Source organism: Sesamum indicum, linkage group LG1 (genome assembly GCF_026168435.1).
Source record: "Sesamum indicum cultivar Baizhima isolate 11 linkage group LG1, ASM2616843v1, whole genome shotgun sequence".
In the NCBI taxonomy this organism is placed as follows: Eukaryota; Viridiplantae; Streptophyta; class Magnoliopsida; order Lamiales; family Pedaliaceae; genus Sesamum; species Sesamum indicum.
The window spans coordinates 12,313,146-12,335,713 of NC_142657.1; the positions used below are offsets into that span (position 1 = coordinate 12,313,146).

Genomic DNA, 22,568 nt, shown 5'->3' on the forward strand with positions numbered 1-22,568 from the left:
TCCAAAGCATTCCAATGGGTTCTGTCGGGACAACTAGTGTATCTAGCCAGCTCTGAGACAGAATAAAAATATCTAGCCTCATGCCATTTGCCAGAAACTGCAAACTCTCAATAATTTGGGAATACCCTAGTTGTGCAACCGGAACACCACTTTCATTTTTAAATAGAGCTATAGAAGAATTATAAGGTGTCTTAGCAATTCTACTATTTTGATAACTAAATTTTCTAATCATCTTCTCAATATAGTAAGATTGAGAAATGGTTATCCCATCAGTTGAACAAATCAACATAATGCCAAGAATTACATCTGTCTCACTTATATCCTTCATTTTAAACTTATTTTTTAAAAATAACTTGGTTTCAATAATAATATCTAAACATGATCCTATTAAAATATCACTATCTACAGGCATAAAATAATTATTTTATCTCCTTTAACTTTACAGTAAATACACTTATCATTCTCATTTATGTGAAGTCGAACCTAAGAATAGTTTTATCAAACTTCCTATGCCAGTGTTCGGGTGCTTGTTTTAGTCCACAGAGCGACTTGACAAGTTTACAAACTTCTCGCTCATGACCATGAGCTACAAATCTCTCAGGTTGATCCATGTATATTTTCTCCTCGAGTTCACCATACAAGAAGATTGTTTTCACATCCATCTGGTGGATCAGGAAACTATATACTGAAGCAAGTGCTATAAACCCTCGGATTGTTATCAACCGAGCTACAGGAGAATAGGTATCGAAATATTTTATTCCCTCCTTTTGTTTAAAACCCTTAGCTACCAATCCGACTTTAAATTTATTTATGGTCCCATAAGGTTTCAGATTTTTCTCGAAAATCAACTTATACCCAATAGTAGTACACCCCGGAGGGAGATTGACCAGTTCCCATGTTCCGTTAGAAACAATGGAATCCATATCACTTTTGACAGCTTCTTTCCACTGCTTAGCTTCTAAAGAAATCATAGCATCTTTGAAAGTTACTAGATCATCCTCGATATTGTAAGTGACAAAGTCACTTTCAAAATCCTTGACAACCATAGTTCTCTTACTCCGTCTAGTTTCATCTGACTCCTCAAGATTCGGACTAGTGCTACTAGGGTTAACACCTACATTTGACAACTTTTTCACATGTTCAATAATAGATGTGGAGGCAAGTGAATCATCAAGTGAAACACTTGAAGGTATTCCTATTTTCATAGAAAATACATAATATAGGAAGATAGCATCACGACTATTGTATTGACCTTAATGCCTATAATTTCTGAAAAATTCTCAATGCATAACTTATTTCCACATAACCCAAGAACACAACATCAACAGTCTTAAGCCCCAACTTTTTTCTTTTGTGTTCTGGGACCAGTATTTTTGCTAGGCATCCCCACACTTGAAAGTATTTGAGGCTTCATTTTCTATCTTTCCACAACACGAAAGGAGTACTTGTATTGTGTTTCAGAGGGATTCTATTTAGAATATAACAAGTCGTATTCAAAGCCTCTCCCACATTTCGATAATCTGGAGGTTAGTAGGAGACTGTTAGTCATATTTTTGAAAGTTCTATTCTTTCGTTTAACAACTCCATGAATAATGTCAAAAGTTTGAAAATATTCATTGAACTTACTCGACTCATACTCTTCTCCTCTATCAGACCTTAACCGTTTAAGCTTCTTACCAGTTTGGGTTTCTACTTCAGTTTTAAACAAAATAATTTTTTCTTAGGCTTCATCCTTATTTTTCATGAGAAAAATATAACTGTATTTACTGCAATTATATATAAAAGTGATAAAATAACGTTTGTGGTCCCTGGTCAGAACCCCATTGAACTCACAAATATCTGTATGAACTAAATCAAGTATTTCTGAATCGCTTTAACTGACTAATGGGCTTTCCTAATTTGTTTAGCTTCTACACAAACTTGGCATTTATGACTTCGTTCAATATTTTGACAGGAATTAAATTTAAATTTATCATTCGTTTGATTGAATTGAAATTTAAAATGACCTAACCTACTACGCCACTGAGTAGATGATTCAACATTCAATACAATAGAATGAGAAACATTAGTTTTATTATTATTCTCAACTCGAACTTTGAACAAGTCATCGTCTAAATAATATTTACCAACAAAAATACCAAATTGCTGAATTACAACTTTATTGAATGTAAAAGCTAGATCATATTCCTCACTAAATATTATAGAACCACTAATAATGTTCCTTCTAACAGTGGGAACATGATGAATTCTTTTCAATGATAGGATGCGGCCCGAAGGAACTTCAAGTCTACGCTTCCTATTCCAAGTACTTCAGCAGTACTGGAGTTCCCCATGCTTACTGTCCTTCTACTAATGGCCTGATAAAACGCAAAACGAGATATATTAGCAAAAACGTGCACATTCGTCTAGTGTCAATCAACCAACCACAAGGTTCATAAATTGTCAAGAGCTCGAATTGTACAGATACATACCCTTCAGTTGCTCCTGAGGTGCTAACACCGCTAGAACCTCCCACAACCATGTTGACAGCTGTCTGCCCAGTCTTGGCCTTTTTATTAGGACAAAGTTTGGCCTAGTGTCCAACCTGGCCGCAGTTCCAGCATGGTTTATTTGCTTTTGATTTTTTATTTTTTATGATCTTGCCTTTATTGATGGTTTTTGAGTTCGATCTAACTTTATTCACTTTCTGCTTTTTCACTATTGAATTGGCCTTGGGTTGATGCTCAACCGACATCTTATGAGTCTGATTTCTATACTCTTCTTCAATGCTGATAGCTATCATAAGATCATCCAGAGACAGTCTCCCTTTCTGATGTTTGAGTGTCATGCCAAAACTTTCCTATGATTTGAGAAATTTGTCCACTATGGACATGACCTAAAACTTAGAAAGTTTCATATCAACATCAGCCAAAACATGCTCAAGGTCTCATGAGTCTGTTCAGCTACAGATCTATCTTCAACCATTTGATACCACATGAATTTGGAAATAGAATACTTTTCGAGCCCTTGCTCTTCAATATTATTTCGGTCCAACTCATTCCACAAAAACTTAGCAGTATAAGAATCAGAATAATAGAAGTCAAAGAGCATATTTGACAGAGCTAATAAAATTGCTCCTCAACTTATTTGATCCATCTCTATCCATTGCGTTATCTCAGCAATTCTGGGATTGATATCCGTAGGTTCAGGTTTGGTCACCTGAATCACTGTTAAAAGTCCTTTCATCGTTAACCAAATTTTTATTCGTTGTTACCATCGTTTGAAAAACTGGCCTAAAAACTTATCTGGCAAACCAGTTAAGTCGACTTTTGGTGTAATCGGAATTACAACAGAAATATGCTCGGTCATTGTTAATATTTTGGAAACTGAAAATAGTGCTCAAATAATTTTTTTTTAAAAAAAAATGAGTTCTCATAATAGTGTTTACAAAATTGTTTAAGACGTTCCATCAAAAATTCAATTTATCAAAACCTGGATATTTTCTTCAAGATTATCGAAAATGTTTTAGATTTGTGTAATGCAACAACATTTTGAAATATAACAATTGGATTAAAAAATAAAAGTAATAACAGCAACGTTGTAACAAATAATATATCAAGTTAGAAATGCTATTTACGACAGGAAAATTAAATAGTAAACTTACAACGAAAATTATCTCGTTGAAATTCCCAATCCAATAAAAATCATAAATTTAACCAAATAGCAAAATTCACTGCTTGCCTTAAATAAAATATACGTCTCATATCAGTAGTGCAGAGAGAGAGAGCTAGAGGAAGAGTTGAGAGGTGTTGGTGTGTCAAACAATGAGGAATGACTAGCCTCTTATAGACATGGCCAACCTCTCCACTTAATGCATCAACAATGGTATTTTAATTTCAAAATGAAGCAACCAAAAACTGCCATTGACCAATTAAAACAGCAGCTGAAAATAAGATTTCAATTTCAAGCATTAAACCTCAAATCTGAAGCTTTAAAGAAAATCAAATTTGATTATAAAAAAATTGTTTGATTTAAAACAGATCTTTCAACTGTTAAAATAAATTCAAATGTTCTTGCTGCAAGAAGAATATCCCGAGACATTCACCCAAACGCCCTGAGCCGAGGCGGGGTTGGCGGGTGGTGCCCATGTGGGGCATCCTCATATTCACTCTATTCTCATAACAATTCAAATACAAATTTGAATTTGAACTTAATATAAGGAGTTTAATATAAAAATTACAACACAAATATGTATATCAAAACTTAATTTCATGTGATTAAAATATTTATTTTGGTCAATCTTGTAAAATATGTTGAGAGGTGGTTTAAACCAGTAATTTTGGCTGCTTGAATGGGGACACCTTAGTCAAAGAGGAAGCTACCGGCTGACCTATGAAAAAGCATGAATTTTTTCCTTTGATCACAAAGAATAACAGGTATCATTATATGATGGGCTTGGCTGCTTAAATTTTCTTTTAATTATATAAATAATTTAAAGTATATTTCTATATCAAATTCTGAACAAAAAATTGAAATATATGAAGAATTATAATTATCCAATAAGCAGATCCTATCATCACTTCAATTAATACAATTTATGAACACTCGGCATAAAAATTGAATAAATTAAATTCAATTTTACTCATTAATTGATTAATTTTAAAAAAAATAAAAGTTTACAGTTTGCTCTAAATATTGCTAAAAATCCTATGAAGTTTTTACGAAAAATATCAAAAAAAAAAAACAGTTTCCACCTTGAAAACATATTTCTCTTGGCATAAAAACACTGAAGGAATTTGTCAAGCCGAAACATCAACATATCTATTCTACATGCAGTACGTTCAAATATGAGAAAAAGAAAAGGATTTATACATTTTACCCAACTTTTTATTACATACAATTAAGGTTTAAATATATTACTCCCTACAATATGAAAGGTAACAAAAATCCCTCTGATAAAATAATTTGGCATTGACAAGGAAAAGATTTATAATTATTTTCAATTGACTTAATACTGATTTATTACATGTTAAATAAATTTTTTTTATGACTAAATTACCCTATATGTCTTCACATGTTACTGCATGTGAGAAAGTATATGATCACTGTTGTAAATGTAGTTTAACCCCACAAAAATTGTTTGATTTGTAATAAATTAGTAATACGTGGAAAATATACATTTTTATTCAATTTTTTTATTAATATTAATTAATTCAATAAATTTTTATTAATGAAGGGACTTATTTATTAGAAAAAAGCAAAATCTCAATAACACTGAATGTAATTCTCCAAATAACTGAAGATCTATATGTAATTACACAAATAGAGAAGGGAAGTGTAGTTATTCCTAGTACATAATTTTGTAATGTAACCAAAATATACGTACATGATTGTCGGAGTTTTTTGAATTGTTTGTCTTCTTTGTCCTCATTATTACAACTCTAAAATGAATGTTAGAAATCTGGATAGTCATGAAATACATAGAAAATCAAAACTCTTTATCTTTTTTCTTTTTTTTGGGTGTATTCACAAAAAGCAGCGCAGAACTTCTCATTGAAGAAAATAGTTGAACAATCCGTATGTGTAATTTAGAGCAGTTAATGTGGTAATAAGCATGAAAAACATAGCCTGCATGGCATTCAACCTCAACCATAATCAATTGAGTTGACAAGATATCGACAAGAAGGCGAAAAACTGTACGATGTATGAGGTAGCTGAACCAGGAACATAATCCATCTCTGTCCAAAACTGCAGCCATAGATAGACACAAGGAAACATGCGCAGCCATCTGTCCGAGGAACGCTGCCACGATGGTATTATTTCCGTTCTATTTTCGCCGTCTATTGGTGCCGATATCTGGGTTGCCTTTCCTCATCATTGCCACAAACTCGTCGTAGTTTATCTTACCATCCTGCCATACAACACATTAAGACACTATAAGCAACACATTATGGCAGAAGAAACATGTGAAAAGGTCTGACAGAAAGAGTTGGATTAGTTACAGAGAAAGGTCTAACGGGAGAAGGTGTTCTTACATGGTCGGTGTCTACTTCTGCGAGGATTTCCTTTATCGTTTTAGCATCGCCCATGTTGTATTCCTTCAAGGCATGCTCTAGTTCTTCCATTGTGATGTACCTACAGTAGAGGCAACATTAGAAAGAAGCAGAAGATGTCCATGCGGAGGAAAATGTAAGAGAAAGAACCGAGTTGTACCCGCTCTTGTCCTTGTCAAAATATTCAAAAGCTTTGTACAGATGGTCTTCTCTTTCGACACGGTTCATGTGCATTGTGGCTGTAATAAATTCAATGTAATCAATTGTTCCGTTTCCATCCACGTCAGCCTGGAATAAGTAACACAGTCAAAATTCGGCCAAAAGAAACATGTTACATAATTGAAGCTACACCAACAGAGAATTCTAAACGAAGGGAGTGTTTGTGTTCTCTATTCCATCCCATTGGAGGCAGACTTTTAACGTTGATTCTCATCAAGACGCTGACTTCCAGGATACAACCATATAAAATTTGTCAAGATTAATTTCAATATTATGTTTTGTTATTTCTCGTTATTACCAAGATGAAACATCGAATGCTAGTTCCATAACTCCACAAGTAAAACTCGAACTACATTCATCAGAACCAAAATCCTCCAGTTCAAACACAACCTTAAAGAACATCAAGTGTGAATATGATGCATGATCTTCAAATCAGACGGGATTGCCGAGATTCTTCCAACCGTGTCATTCAGATTAAAACGTACATAAAGGTTGTATACAACAAAATGGCAGGCAAGACAACATGTTTCACTTTGACACAAGAACAGCTACTAAAGGCATATAATACGATGTTAAGGTTCAGGCATGACTTCAACTCACCTTCATACCACAGTAGACTAAACAGTAATAACCTAAACCAAAACCGAGGAATGTGACCAAAAGAAAATGAGGGATAGATACAATTTTGGTGCTCAAACAAAACCATTTATGCAGTTTTGGTCCTCAAACTGTTGTTTTTATGGCGTTTAAGTCATTCCGTTATTAAAACCATTAAAGTTAACTGAAGTTTCATTTCAAGGGGAAAAAATAGCCGTTTTCATCCCAATTTAGGGTATGTTTCAAGTTTTGGTCCAATGCACCCATTTCTCCCATTTTTTTCTTCAAGCTTCAAGAGCGAAAACCAAACAAATGAATTTAACAACAAATTTTCTCTATAAGCTTAAGTAAAAATTGTCAATAACCTATTTTGGATATAATGCAACACCTGCAACATATGTGTAATCAAAATATTGGTTTTATCATATTTATTTTATCCATAGATTAGATAAATTTATAAAGAAAGACAAAATATATAAAGAAAAGTTAAAGTTAAGATGATATAGAAAATTTGTTGCTTAAATTCATTTTTTTGGTTTTTCCCTCTTGAAGAAAGATAGAGAAAATTGGTGCATTGCGCTAAAACTTGAAAAATACCACAAAATGGAAGGAAAATGGTTGTTTTTTCCCCTTGAAATGAAACTTCCATCAAATTTAACGGTTTTATTAATGAAAAGACTAAAAACGCCAAAAAAAACAATAGTTTGAGGACCAAAACTACAACCTCAAATTGTTTGTGAACCAAAACTGCATAAGTGGCTTTGTCTAAAGACCAACGTCGCAATTATCCCGAAAATGAGAGATCGTACCGCTTCCATTAACTGTCTCACTTCTGATTCAGACAGCCTGGTACCAAGCTTCGGTAGACCAGCTTTTAATTCTTCAAATGTAATGGTACCGCTGTTGTCTGTATCCATGGACTTGAACATCTCCTTCAAGCCTATGATTTCTTCTTCAGACAGATTTTCTGCAATCACCTGTACAACCCCACAAAGGTTTAAAATTCCTTTCTTTGCCCTTCTCTTCAAAACAGTGTAATGGAAGGAAGCCAGAAAATCACACTGCAGGATAAGAAGGGTAATTCTGACCTTAAGAGCTACTTTCTTGAGCTTGTTCATTGCACGGAACTGCTTCATTCTTGTTAAGACAGCAATGTCAAGAGGCTTATCGGATGCATCCCCATCTTCTCTCATCCATGGATGGTCTGCATATTAAAAAATTTGGACATCATTATACAATACAAGTACCAAAGGTGTGAATGAAAGGAAAAAAAAAACGGATGTTCATCATTTCATGTTTTCTTATATTATATTATTGCTGAAGAGGCAAAACTTACTTAAGACTTCAACTGCAGTGAGCCGATCCTTAGGGTCGGATTGAAGCATCTTCTTTACAAGATCTTTGGCGCTGCTCGATATCGATGGCCAAGGATCAGAGACGAAATCGAGGTGCCCCCGCAAAACGGCATCAAATATGCCTTGCTCATTTTCTGGAATTAAGAGAAAATAAAAGAGTGTAAGCGCATCATTATTTGATTTTGGATCACTAAACTTGTTGGATGTCTTTTTGCGCCATTTCATCAATCAACTGCTTGGAAAATTCTAACTCAGACCGGATTTGGCAGACGTAAACCAATTATATGACAAGTGCAATACATTTGTAGTGCAACTGGTGTATACTTCAGGGAGAGTGATTAATCACATGGCAAGTATACCATACTTGCTCTGTGATTAGCTTGGTTCGGTGAAACCTGGTCCGGTAAGAAATTTCCCAATTGCTCTCTAACATTGCCATCTAGTTGCTGATATAGAAGTGTCAGAGGGTGTTTGGGAGGTTACAAGTTTTATAACATGTTTGAAAGCTTATAATATGTTATTGAGTGTTTGTTAATCTTTTTCAAAAAGGATTAAAAAATAAGACATTAGGAGCTCAAAAGCTCTTCTAGATAAAAGTTTAGTAGTTTCTAACTTATTATTTTTTAAAATCTCAATAAACTCCTTCAATTTTAGTCATATCAATTCCAAATTCTCATTGCTAGCTTCTTACAAGCTTTAGGATCTTGTTTCATCCAAAAAACTCAAAAGTTATTCTTAAAATAAGATCTAACATCTTTATTTAACTTTAAAAACATCGTATAAGATCTAAGAGTTCATAGGATTCTTTTAAAAATATTTAGCCAAATACCCTCTTAGTTTACTGATCCTAATTGTTTTATGAAAGTGGCAAAATCAAATTGAACCCAAGCTAAGTAGTATGCTCACTCAATAACCTCCTTTGACTACTATGTCTCCGGTCTTGTAGATGCTATATACACTAGGGCCCCTCTTATTTTCTATTATTAGGTTGTATAAGCAGCCTAGTGCACCCATATAAGGTGTTGCGTTATGGAGGCCCGTTTTTAACGCGAGAGTTTGGTACTAATTACTGTTTGGGTTTAATAACTCAACCCAAACGGCCTAAGTAAATATAGTAAACGGGGCTGGTTAGATGATTGACACATACTTATTCTTTAGAAATAAAGGATTAGTGACAATCAATCATACACCCAGTGCACAAAGTTCTAACCCTCTTTTTCTCCTTTGGGACGGTTGGTTTCCTCTTTATGACTAGATGAAGACTTACCTCCCCAGAAGGGTGGGACACCGCTGAGTAAGATATACAGTATTACTCCAGCACTCCAAATATCAGCTTCGGCACCATAATTCCGACGCAATACTTCAGGAGCCACGTAGTATGCGCTACCAACAAGATCTCTGAATACTTCTCCTGAAATCATATGTTATCTGTGAGTGTAGACAAACATATTTCAGTTGTGAGATTTTGCTATGTTTCGCCCAGAATGTCTAACAAAAAACAGAGCAAGGCATAGAGATCTCCTCCTTACAAAAGCATACCCCCACAAACCATGTCAAATGTGTAGAGCTTTCACATTATGCAATAACAATTGTAGACAAGGCAGTAGGAAAATACTTGACTAATTTCACAAGGATGAGCAAACAAGAATGCTTAAATTATTGCATTTCAAACAAGAACAAGAATCATTGGGATTATGAAATCAGACAGACAAGAATGATAAAAAATAATATAAAACAGACATAATTCTAGTATTCTGAATGTCCAAACTCCTAACATCATATATTTCATTTAATTCCATTAAATGACTTTCACGCTAATCCGACAAGAAACATAAGGATTTCCGTTAGATGAACTGATCCGAACCCACAAAGATTACCCGGTTTGAAAAACACAGACAATCCGAAATCAGTGGCCTTGAGTGGTGAATCCTCATCAGTACTCAAAAACAAGAAATTCTCGGGCTTCAAATCCCTATGCATAACCCCCATCGAGTGACACGCATGCACCACCGTCACAATCTGCCGGCACAACCCCGCCGCCGCGCGCTCCGAGTAGTGCCCCTTTGCAATAATCCGATCAAAGAGCTCGCCGCCGGCACACAGTTCCATCACCAAATGCACATTATGCCGATCTTCAAACACTTCCTTGAGCTCCACGATGTTGCGGTGGCCCGTGAGGTGGTGCATAATCTGCACCTCGCGGCGGACGTCGGCGACGTCGTCGGGCGTGACCAGCTTGCGGGTGGCGATTGACTTGCACGCGAAGGTCTGGCGCGTGGCGCGGTGGGTCACGAGATGGGTAACCCCAAACTGACCCCGACCGAGTTCTCGCCCAAAAATGTAGGCGGAGTGGACATCGGACATGGGGCGGCCGAGGACGCGGCCGGTACCTGTGAGGAGGGGGCGGCGGGGAGGAGGCGGCGCATCAGCTGGGAGGACAGTGATGGTGGGGTCCGCTCCGGCGTTGGGCTGAGAGGGCGGCGAAGTGGTGGTGGTTGGTGGGGGATGGGAGATATAGCCGCTGCTGCAGTTACCCATTCTTTGGGTGGATTTTTATGTTACGACTGCTAAGTCAAATTGTTGAAGACGACGATGCAGATTTTATTATACGCACAACACAGACATATTGTCTGAATGCATTGAGATGAAATGACTGTATTGACCTTGGGCTTTGGGGTTTTTATTCTGTGTGATGAAGACTTGTGAAGGACAACATATATACATATATATATAATTATTTAGGCTTAAGACACTGTTTAGTAGTTACTAGTGTTGTACTGATTCATATATTCCTGTTAATTAGATTCTCATCATATACTTTTTAGCAAAAATTATAATTATCTCTCATAAAATTTAATATAATTAAAAATATTTTTTTATTATTTAAAAAGTTATAAATATTTCTATAAATAAAAAATAATATGTAATCCCTAAATAGTGGATAAGTAAATAATTTATAGAACGAAATTAATTCATAAAATTATTTAATAAATTTCAAAAGATATACTATAATTCATTATTCTAAGGGTATGTATTTTGATAAGCATAAAAATTGAATGAAAATTTTAATGAAATAAATTCATTAAACGAACATTTGAATAAGGAGTGTTTACAATTTTTCAAATAATAGAAAATATTTATAATTTTATAAATCGCGAAATTTGCCCTACATTTTTATTGTAAACTTCAAGGGATTGTGCAAGAAGATCAACATTTGTGATACATAGAATGAAGTAAAATAAAAATATTAGTGAGAAAAAATTCAAAATTATGATATAAAAATTCTTACTAATATTATTTGTGTTAAGTGAGGGTAAATTCTATAGTATTCAGACTCTGGGTTTGATTAAGTTCTTTAAATATAAATAATTTCGAATCAGATTCAGTAATTTCTAATAAGTGGTTTGACAAATTACATTTAGCTCTTTTGGAGTTTGCTTTCGTCTAACAAATAAGTCCATCCGCTAGTTAAAATTCACTGAATTTATTGATATTAATAAAAAAAACTAAATGAAAATTGGTAGCTACCTTCAATTGACTTATTACTGACTTATAGCACATCAAACAATTCCTTTTCCAACTAAACTATCCTTACAACAGTGAAAATATACTTCCTCACAAGCATAATGCGTGAAGACATGTGAAGGTAATTTGGTTATAAAAAGATTTACGGGACCTGCAATAAATCAGTAATAAGTCAATCAAGGGTAAATATATATATTTTTTCAATTTTTGTTTGTTAATATAAGCATATCTGGTGAATTTTGCATAACGAAGGTCTTATTTGTTAGACGAAAGCGAATTTCAGGGATGCTAGATGTAATTTTCCAAACTACAGAAAGCCAACATATGATTATACAAAATCTCAGGATCGGAGAGTATAATTATCCCTTAATAATAATTTTAATATTGGCACTGAATATTGAGTATGTTGATATGGCATACTAACTACTACAATTAAGATTAATTAACAACTAGTGGCATTGAGAAATGAGAATCATCATGAAATTAAAAAAAAAATTAGTCAACACAATTTGCATTTAACATCACATGGTACCTAATTCCCAATATTTTATAATTAAATTAAATTTTACAATAACATGATATATTTCATTTATTCCTAAATTTATCAATATAATAAGACTTTCTTCATTGGGTCAATAATTTGACAGTCCAGCATTACTTTTTTTAGTATTTTGCACCATAAATTCAACTTTAAATTTCTTGTTAAATTGGGGGAAAAAAAATTAAATTTTCGCTGTACTGTAATAGACCACGGCTTAAAAATTATGGTAAATAAATACTATTAACCACGGTTAAATAAAACAAAAGCAAAAACTTAAAATTCTTACTACAATTAATCAATATTCGCCATGATTTTTTGTCATAGCCAAAACATTTGTCATGGTTTTAGGCATGGCTAATGTTTTGCCATACTTATAGAAACAACGGTTAATAGCCGTTGCGAAGTTTTGGTTTGTATTTGTGCACAGTTTTTTTTTTTTTTTAGATACAGTAAATTATATTTTTTTCTAGTATTAGTATAACAAATATCACATGTTATAGTATTTTTTAGTAAATTAATTATAATTATATTATGAATTCAATTATCAATAATTAATATACGTCAATTACTAATATCAAATATATATATATATAAATAAACAATAACTATTATCACAGTAAACCAAGTAAACTATGGTTTATTGGAAAAAAAATAAAGCACATATTGCACATGAAAAGTTAATTTTGATTCTTGAATCTAAAATTAAGTTACTAAAAGGAAAAGCTTCAACTTTTTTGGATTTCTCAAAATTTCAATATATACACATCAGAATTAAACGTTGATATTATTTATACAAATCACCCATATTTTTTGAAAAATTTACGCATACATCCTCAAAAACATCAACATCATTACACGAACCATCCCTATTTTTCTGCTGCTAGAGGTGATTTTTATAATCACGCAAAAAATATTAATAATTTGTGTAAATAGATCATATATAAATAAGAAGGTGTAAATGAAATTATCCAATAAGTAAGCAATATAATATGCTCAAAATACTTTTATGTAAGTTATACATATAAATATATATATGAATATAATGCTAAAAATATAATTTTATCCAAATATTTAGTTAGGAAACACTTATTTAATTAAGTGGAAGGGACTATAGTAACTATAATTGAATAAAAAAAATATACGTAAATTAAAATACCCTCAATAATTTAAAATTTAATTTTCAGTCAATAATTTTGTTCTTTAAAATTTAATTTTCAATCAATAATTTTTTGAAACTATTTTACTTTGTCAAGTTTTGGTTAGTTATATCGATACTATATATAATTAAAAAAAAATCATGCATTGTAATGGTATTTTTAATTTATTGGTATATCAATATTTTTTTAAAATTAAATAATTATTTTTAACTGCCCACTCATCATGATTTTTTATGTCTATCTTTTGGTAGTTTTTTTTTTCTTCACATTCATTTACATATATATATATATATATATTAAGTAATTTTAATTATATAAAAAATAAATAATATAATTAAAAAAATTATTCAAAATATTATACAACAAAAATATACATATATAAAATGTGCCGCACTTATTAATTTAAATTATGCATATGCATCGATTTTGATTTATTTACTAGTTTTCGTAATATGAATTAAGACATATCCTAATTGAGGGATAAAATGTATTTAACCCATAATATTATAAAAATTGCTGAAATAAAATAAAAATTGCACTGACACACAAACTTAGAAACAAATAAAAGAATATTGGAAGGAAGTGCGTTTGCCGGGAGTCGAACCCGGGTCTATTACTTGGAAGGCAATTATCCTAACCGTTGGACTACAAACGCTGCTTGTTTTTCATTTTACTTTTTATTACAATGTACGCTTCTTCTCTCTTCATTTTCTCTTTTTAAAGCTTTTATTGGCAGAATCGTTTTGTTAAGTGTAGTTTTCGGCGGCGTTTTCTTTAATTTTTTATCAAATTAAATTCCTCGCGGGAAACCTCCACCATCCCTTGTACATCGCCGCCGTCCACCGTCTCTACGATCGGTCAGTTTCTTCGAACTCGAGAACTTGAACAAATGCCAAGTTTTTTTATCTGTGTTTTTTCTTAATGATGTTTTGTTTACGTCCAGTTGATCTAGGTTTGTTGATTTGATTTGCAGGGTTTTGGAATTCCATGTAATCTGAAACAATGGAAGGTGATGCTGATGCCATGGAGAGCTTGAGTTTTGGTGAAGAGACATATGATTGTGACAGTGAGTCTGAGTGTTGTGTTGAGGACTCAGTTGATGATGAACTTTTCTATGCATCTGGTGATATTATACCCAAATTGCAGTTTAGGTATTCTCGAAAAAGCAGATTTATTATTTGGTTGGAAAAAAAAATTCTGGTAGTGATTCTTGGACTGATTGTAAACATTGATATTTACTAAGGAAAGAGGCATCAAAGGCACGGTGGATCGAGGAGTTGGGAATGGCTGAGGTGTTGGAGAAAAAGGGTAAAATGTGGACCACAACTGGGATAGTTCGTGATGGAAAGACGTACTGCTCAATTGAAGAAACTTTGTATGTGATCCAACTCTCTCATATTTTTTCTTTTGCGATCCTATTTTTATGTTCTTATAAATTATATTGTTGTTGGGGTAATTTATAGTTATCATCATCCTAAAGAAGCAAGTAACATATGGTGAAGCTCCCATAATTTGAAAAGTTGCAAAAGCAACGAGTATTTAGACGACTGTTGGTAACGATGCTGAATTTAGATATGTTTATTTACTAACAACCCATATCAGAAACTGACGCTCCCTGACCATGTAATGACTGTCAAAATGGACTGCATTTTGATTCAACTGTGATTGAAATACCGACTGTGTGCATATATACAGACACAGCGTAAATCGTGCATAAGTTTTGAATTTTTGTAGCTCCTCTGATTTTGTAATAAGTGCTGATTCTCATAAACAGGCACAAGCGTCTAAGCTTGTTCACATGTGGGGTTGGAGATGGGGGAGGGTCAAAACTGTATCAATCGTTGGTTTAGATGATTTGACCCATTGTACTCTTTTATCTACTATTGTGATTTTGTGAACTTTCAATCTTTTAATTCCAATAGTTGCAATTGTTTAGTGGCAAAGTCGTGTATGTTTTGCATGCAGAAAAGCAGTTGATTCCAATTGAGTTATTGATACCAACACTTTCTGCTATTTAGAGATGGGGATTGTCATCATGCACACTAACTATATTTAGGGAATGATATTTAAGCTTTGTGTTGTAGGTATTTGGGTGAAATTGGTGCACTGAATATATTGAATAGCGATGATACTCCCATTCTGTTGAGTGATATATATGGAAAGTTAGCAGAAGACAAGAATAGGCATGGATGCTCTTGGGAGTCTTTTGAGGTCTATCGGCACCTGAAGTTTCTTGGTTACATAGTTGGTCGCTGTGGCGTTCCTTGGTCTATTAAGAGTGTTAAGATGAAAATGAACGCTCAGGAAGGTATGTCGGAATATGAAAGTAGTAGGGGTGGGGGGTCAATAGACAACAGTTTCATCACAGAGATGTTTGGTAACTTGCATTTTGGTGAAACCAGACCAGTCTTTGATGTTTATCCTCCTAATAGCAAGTTTAGAAAGTCTTGTCCGGGCACTCCATCTTTTGTGCTCTGCCTCACCAGGTATGTGTGTCCAAAACTACAGTTACTTATTTCATATTCAGACCAACTTTATGTCGCTCTTTCACTTAGAATCTTTGATTTTGCATATGAGAACATTCCTTACCTTGCCGACATTCCTCATAGTGTCTTCGCTTCTCACGTTGAGAATCTCAAAATACAAACAAGCAATTTTCTATATAGTTGGCATTCTTACTGGTGACTTCAGCTTTATGAACTGCTACATTTGCCTTTTGCAACCCATTCATTTTGATGTGCTTTTGATAAGACCTGAGGCAAACTTATATGATAGACATACTCACATGATGCAATGGCATCTTATGTAGTGGCCACCCACCATCCAGACAAGAGATCGAGGACCTTGAGACACGCTGTGGTGGAAGTCCTTTAAAGTTCTGTATTGTCGAGCATGGGCGGGTCAGTTTTTTGTCGTTCACCAAAGTTGAGCTGCCTATTCTTCCATGATCTTTTTGTTGGATCCTTACTTGGTAGCTATAAGATGAGATTATTACATTACAGCAGCTGAATTCAGATAGTTATTCAGCCAATACATGTAACTAAACTTACAAGCTTCCATAAAGCTTCTTATGGGACGAAATATTCTGTTTTATGAATAGAGCAGATCTGAGTGTCTTGTTCTTACCTAACGAATGCGTATTGTCTATGCTAGAATGTACATCTAAACTTGTAATTTCTGATAAATTGGTTTCTTGTTAATGCATGGAAGTTCTTCATTATTATTCATTCCTTGGATTTGCGATTTCTTTTCATACAAAGCATTTAATCCATATACATTTTTTATTCTATTCCGTCATTTCATATGAAAAGTTGTCATTAAAAATACCAATTCAGACACATTTTCATTCTATCACGAGTTTTGTTAGAAAAAAGTTATTAAAAAAAAGATACTAATATAAATATATTTTTTATTTCTCACAGAAGCCGTAATACAAAAACAAAAAATCCCATGAAAAATAAGGAAAATTGAAAAGCAAGAACAAAAACAAAAAGCACGCAAGGCTGAACTCCTCAGCCCTCTTCCATAACTCTTTGGACGCCATTAACCTTCTTACTACATTCACAAGATCCGTCCTCTGTCCCCATTACCTCACAACAATCCTCATTTTTAGCACACTTATGTGATGAGCATAGTGGTCTGAATGCATAGGCTTCAGCCTTCACTCTAATTTCCTATAATAAAACAAAAATTGCACTGACAAACAAAATTAGGAAAATGGGAAAAAGAAGATGCGTTTGCCGGGAGTCGAACCCGGGTCTATTGCTTGGAAGGCAATTATCCTAACCGTTGGACTACAAACGCTGCGTGATGGACTTTATTTTTTTATTTGTAATGTCTCAAACATTGTGAACTCATGGCAATGAAGATGTATTGGACTTGGAAATCTATGTTGGCTGACTTTTCACCTATTGTTAACTAAGTTACCAGAAATACAAAGCTAAATGTGTGCTATTCTGTCTTGGTGTTCAGGCACCATACAACCTTACCTTACAATCACATTTCAAGAAGAGATGGCAAAATCTGCACATGTTGCTCTCCCAATTGGAACACAATTTTTCTGTCTATAATGTATAATACAATAATATTGGTTCTAGAGGTGCAAAAGGTAGTAAAATGTAAAGCTGATCTCAAACATCTTTCTTATATTTTTTGCATAATAAAATCATAATACTTTGAGGCACAAAAAATGGTGTCAAATCAGAATAGAAAGATTCAAAATATTAAGAATAAACAATTACCAAAAACAAATAAAGAAGCTTCAATAGTATGATACACTCAAAGGCTATTTTTCACAATACAGTATCTTTTTGGCCCTACCGTAGCCAAAGAAATAAAACTATTCACACAAAAAAACCACACTCAAACAGTTCCTATAAGATTGGTTATTTACCACACTTGTGCCAAAGTTCCAACCGCGTCAAACGAATTAGAGAGAAGTTCTTCTATTGAGAACACAGCCCTAATAATATGCTGCAAAGAGAAAATAGGAATCAAGAAGATCAACCTCACATCCGGGATTGATGTATCATGAAAGATTTCTCAGTTAAGATGGGTCAATCATTTCTCTGCTGATACTAAAAGTTGAGTTCAGAACTGCCTCCAAGCATTGCCATGAGATTTCCTCCATGCACCCTTCCTTCAGGGAAAGGACTCAACGCTGGGTTGCTTCCAACAGGCGAATTAGCATGCTGCAGACTGAAATAATTCCAACTACTGGTAGAACTAAGAGCATTGTTCTCTATCATCGTGAGGTCAACACTCATATCTTCAATAGTGGAGATCTGTTTCAACTCAGCAGATTGTTTGACTTTCAAGTCCTGGACAACAGTTCCCATAGTTGCACCACCATGAACCCTTTTATCCTGAACCAGGCCACCATGATAGGCACATAGTGCAGTTTTACTCCTAGGGAAAGAGTTGCAAGGGTCATCACCTTCACCAAGTTCAGGACCAGGCGGACCCCAAGAGCATCTCTTTCCTCCACCATGGGCCTTGCAAAAATCATTGCTGCCCTGAGCACTTTTTCCACACCCTTCAATTTTGCATCTCTTGCCCCCACCATGATGAACACAAAAGTCAGTACGTCCCCTGGCACTCTTTGTACACTCTTGAACAGCACATCTTCCGCCCCCACCATGTGCCATACAAAACAGGGTTCCTCCGTGGACACTTTTGGGGCAAATCCCACCTCCTTGGAAGAAACACCTTTTACCTCCCCCATGGCCTTTGCAGAAGAGGGTGCTTCCTTCTGCACCTTTATTGCACCCTAGATATGTGCAACGCTTGCCACCACCATGAGCCTTGCAGAATGCTGTGCTTCCTTGAGCCCCTTTGTTGCATTCAGGATACTGGCATCGGCGACCACCACCATGTGAGATGCAAAGACCAGAAGCTCCTTCTGCACTCTTTGTGCAGTTCTCTTTCTGGCACCACTTGCCACCACCACGCCGAATGCACAAACCGGATTTTCCCCTGGCAGTGCGGGTGCAACCCTCATGATTGCACCATCGGCCACCACCATGGGCAATACAGAACTCTGTTCGTCCTTCAGCACTCTTTGTACATCCTAAAATTTCACATTGTAGACCACCGCCATGAGCTTTGCAGGATGCCATTTGGCCTTCGGCACCTCTTTGGCAGCCAGGACGCTGACACCTGTGGCCACCACCATGAGCAATACAAAAACCAGAAGCACCTCTTGCTCCCTTCACACATCCCTGAAACTGACATTGTTGAGTGCTGCTAGTGTGTTGCTGTTGTGGTTGTGTTATCCCGGAAGTACAGGTGACTGAGCTTTTTGGTGGTCTTATTACACTTGAGCAGAGGCCTAGTGCTGGCTTGATTTGCCACTGGTTGAGAAAGTAAATGTTTTCCACGTTCTGTTCATTCAGCCATGGAGAAAAGGTACTTCCTGTTAATCCTTCATCTGTTTTCCCAGCTCCCTCACCAGCAACCACCTCAGTAACATTTTTTCGTTCAGTGGAGCTTAGACTGACAGTTGTGATATCAGATGCAGTAGGTCCACTGGAAAGGCTCAATTGTAGATCAACCTTAGGTAACACATCCAGTGATTTCAAATTAGAGCAGGCCAATTTCTCTGAACCTGATGATTTATCACCACCAAGATGAAGAGAAAAGTCCAGTTCTAGATCCATTGAGGACTCTTCTTCACTTTCCTTGGTTGACGACATTGAGGTGCATGCAGTTGTTGAACTCCCCTTACTGTCTGATGAGCTTGATGAATGGCCAAGGCAGAGACCTAGCGAAGATCCAACTTGTAGATCCATGGGCCCATCTCTAGAACTCCACTTCCGTTTGATTCCTTTTGGAGCAGATATGAAAGGGGTTACAAAACCAGGCGAATCAAGTCGCAACGTTGTGTCTGCACAGTACACAACTTCAGCTCCAGCTGCTCCTATTTGGATGGAATTGCACAGATTCTTGAATGCATTAGATTTAGGGTTAGCAGCAAAACCCACATTGTGGAATCTGGCATCCATGATCAATTGCTAGAGACGGCAGCGCTCTTATCTGAACCAACATTCAGTTGCTAAAGACAGTCCACCTGCCTTCCGGGTTTAAAGAAACTATCTACAAAACTAGGGTTAAATGTCTCTGAAACCGTATACCCTACCCCCGCTCACAAACCCAGAAGTGTCACGCCGATCCATTGCTTGTAAAGGACAGTCTAACAGTGGCACAGCCAACCGCAGAAACACAAGATGAATTTAGACAAAATCCAGTCCTTCTTTAAGAATCTGAGTGTAGGTCATCCTGTTCAACAGAATTACATTAGCTATAACTTACAAAACATGAATGCAACCAAGACAGTTTTTATGGAGATTGTACACTGAGATTGGCAAGTTTCAAAGAACCTGATTTTATTTCAATGTCAACCACTCAATGATGCAAAATTCTTTGACTCCCCTCACAAAACACTTAATGATAGAGCTTAAAAAATGTGGTATAATTGCACACAAACTTAAGCGATACCACACAAACTTAAGCGAGTGTGTCCTCTCGAAAGTAAACTAGCTTTGGTGAAGGTAGTGATGAATATATGACCTTGTTCTTAGCTGAAAAATGGTTGGAATCACCACATTCAGGCGGCACTGTTAAGGACATAATTCATGATTCAATATGTTACCTCAATCTTAACTAGAGACCACTTTTCACTTTCCAAATGTTCTTCCTCAATGGTCATTACCAAAACAATCGGAGATTCACAGTAGCCCAGAGATTTGTTCCAAAAACTTCCAGTGTATGATAGTTTCCATTTTGTATGTGTAAACTTAAGTACATCAGTATGAATCACTTATTCAGTAGGTCATTCTGCTACAGTGATTCTCCAAGAATATATGAACAAATATCTTTCTGATAAAAGCAAACACTTTGACAAAAATCTAAACAGCCGATGCTTTTGTAATTCACAAACATACAACTTAAACAATACACGAACATACCCTCCCACAATCAACTTAGACTGGAAAAAAGATACCCAGTAAAAACGAGTACCACATTAAGAATGAGGATTCAGTCAAATTTGGTAAACTAAAAAGCAACAAGGAAAAATGAAAAACATAGGAAGTTTCCATTCAATTTCCCGTTTCCTTTATCAACTAAGATAGAGATCAGACCTCATCTCTCTATAAAACTAAATTATATGTAATAACAGAGTTTAGCGTTCTTCAGCTGATCTTTGGGATCAAAATAATTTCGCAACTATTTGAGCTGATATTTTCTGGAAACACCTGAGATCATACAAAGACAAGAGAAAACGCAACGCACGAATTTCATCCACACAACTCATGAATAAGAAAAAAGCGTGATTGAGACATACATTAGAAGAAAATTCTAAAATAAGTAAATTTCAGAAAGCATTAATCTTTTGAGCTAAATTAAGAAGCCACAGAAAAGATAGATAGAAATTCAGCTAGGAAAAAACAAAACCTTCAGCAAACCAAGAAACCACATAGCCAAAGCAAATTTCAGTGCTAACATCAGAAGAAAACCTTCAGAATCAGTTAACAATTAAAAGAAAAAAGAAAAGAAATAAAAGAATCCCAATAGCCAAATCACTCGTTGAAAGATCATTGACTTGCCAGATTGGATAAATTTTACCTTTTGGATTCGATCAATAATTAAACCCATCAACAAACAGATTTTCACACATGGATACATGGACTTACACCAATAACTCTGAGAGAGAGAGAGAGAGAGAGAGCGATCGAGCTAGGGCTTCGCGCGCTCCGCTACGTAAAAAAGGGGTAGAGGGTACGTAAGAACGGTTGGTGAAAAATGTAAATTTGGGAAATGTGGTGCCCAATTTTTGGAATTGCATTTGGGTAAATTTTGGATGATTTGAAGAAAATGAGTTTTATTTTTGGAGAGAATAATATTTAATGATTCAATTTTTATAAAAATAAATGAAAAATATGTTTAGTATTAATATATTTTTCAAGGAAATAAAATTAAACATAAATATGATTTGGGAAATTGCCCTCCTCCCTCACGAGAGGTTTGCTTCCTTATAACAAAATAAGTTATTTCATGAATCAAAATTCAACGAATTTATAGATATTAACGAAAAAATAAAAAAAATATATTTATCTCCAATTAACTTATTATTATTTATTGCACGTTAAATGAATATTTTTATTATCAAATTAGCCTCATACATCATCTTCACGCATTAATGCATGCGAAAATGTATATTTTCACCGTTATACGAGTAGTTTAGTTGGAAATAAATTATTTAACATGCAATAAGTTAGTAATAAATCAATCGTGGGTAAATATCAATTTTCATTCAATATTTTTGTTAATGCTAGCAAATTCAGTTAGTTAGACTTATTTGTTAGACGAAAGAAAAATTTAGGGGTGCTAGTTGTAATTTTTCAAACCACATAGAATTTACGTGTAATTATATCAAATATTAGGAGAGAAGAATATAATTATCCCTTAAAATTATGCCTTAATGGCTGGTGTTTTATGGTTTCGTACTAATTAATGGTGGTTGGTACAATCAATAACGTTTTAGTCTAATGATTAAGGTTGAGATTTTATGAATAAATTTAAAATAATGGGTTCAAATTTTACCAGACGTTTGGTGTTTGTCTTACTATTATACAGTGAGTTT

The 22,568-nt window shown here is 34.8% G+C and overlaps 3 protein-coding genes and 2 non-coding genes across 7 annotated transcripts; 1 reads left to right on the forward strand and 4 right to left on the reverse strand.

Moving 5' to 3' along the window:
- Positions 1–5,502: 5,502 nt before the first annotated feature.
- On the reverse strand, positions 5,503–10,799 carry LOC105158395 (calcium-dependent protein kinase 1). Its single transcript, XM_011075149.3, has 8 exons — positions 10,081–10,799; positions 9,471–9,614; positions 8,185–8,337; positions 7,937–8,052; positions 7,658–7,825; positions 6,193–6,320; positions 6,015–6,114; positions 5,503–5,890 (listed from the first exon to the last, which is right to left on the reverse strand). The coding sequence occupies exons 1-8, from the start codon at positions 10,739–10,741 to the stop codon at positions 5,807–5,809; spliced, it is 1,554 nt and encodes a 517-aa protein (XP_011073451.2). The 5' UTR covers positions 10,742–10,799; the 3' UTR covers positions 5,503–5,806.
- Positions 10,800–14,009: 3,210 nt separating this feature from the next.
- On the reverse strand, positions 14,010–14,081 carry TRNAG-UCC (transfer RNA glycine (anticodon UCC)). Its single transcript has one exon. It is a non-coding gene; the product is annotated as a tRNA-Gly (tRNA).
- Positions 14,082–14,157: 76 nt separating this feature from the next.
- LOC105158405 (uncharacterized) lies at positions 14,158–16,653 on the forward strand. Of its 2 annotated transcripts, none has more exons than XM_011075159.3 (5): positions 14,158–14,283; positions 14,400–14,577; positions 14,670–14,801; positions 15,511–15,912; positions 16,236–16,653. In XM_011075159.3, the coding sequence occupies exons 2-5, from the start codon at positions 14,429–14,431 to the stop codon at positions 16,372–16,374; spliced, it is 822 nt and encodes a 273-aa protein (XP_011073461.1). In that variant the 5' UTR covers positions 14,158–14,283; positions 14,400–14,428; the 3' UTR covers positions 16,375–16,653. The 2 variants fall into 2 exon arrangements, with proteins under 2 accessions (XP_011073461.1, XP_088736938.1); XM_088880812.1 differs by having other exon boundaries at positions 14,675–14,801.
- A 505-nt stretch (positions 16,654–17,158) lies between these two features.
- Positions 17,159–17,230, reverse strand: TRNAG-UCC (transfer RNA glycine (anticodon UCC)). The gene has a single exon. It is a non-coding gene; the product is annotated as a tRNA-Gly (tRNA).
- A 433-nt stretch (positions 17,231–17,663) lies between these two features.
- LOC105158420 (uncharacterized) lies at positions 17,664–21,776 on the reverse strand. Of its 2 annotated transcripts, none has more exons than XM_088880802.1 (2): positions 21,619–21,776; positions 17,664–20,203 (listed from the first exon to the last, which is right to left on the reverse strand). In XM_088880802.1, exon 2 carries the CDS (start codon positions 19,927–19,929, stop codon positions 18,004–18,006), a length of 1,926 nt encoding a protein of 641 aa, XP_088736928.1. In that variant the 5' UTR covers positions 19,930–20,203; positions 21,619–21,776; the 3' UTR covers positions 17,664–18,003. The 2 variants fall into 2 exon arrangements, with proteins under 2 accessions (XP_088736928.1, XP_011073481.3); XM_011075179.3 differs by having other exon boundaries at positions 21,551–21,760.
- Positions 21,777–22,568: the final 792 nt, after the last annotated feature.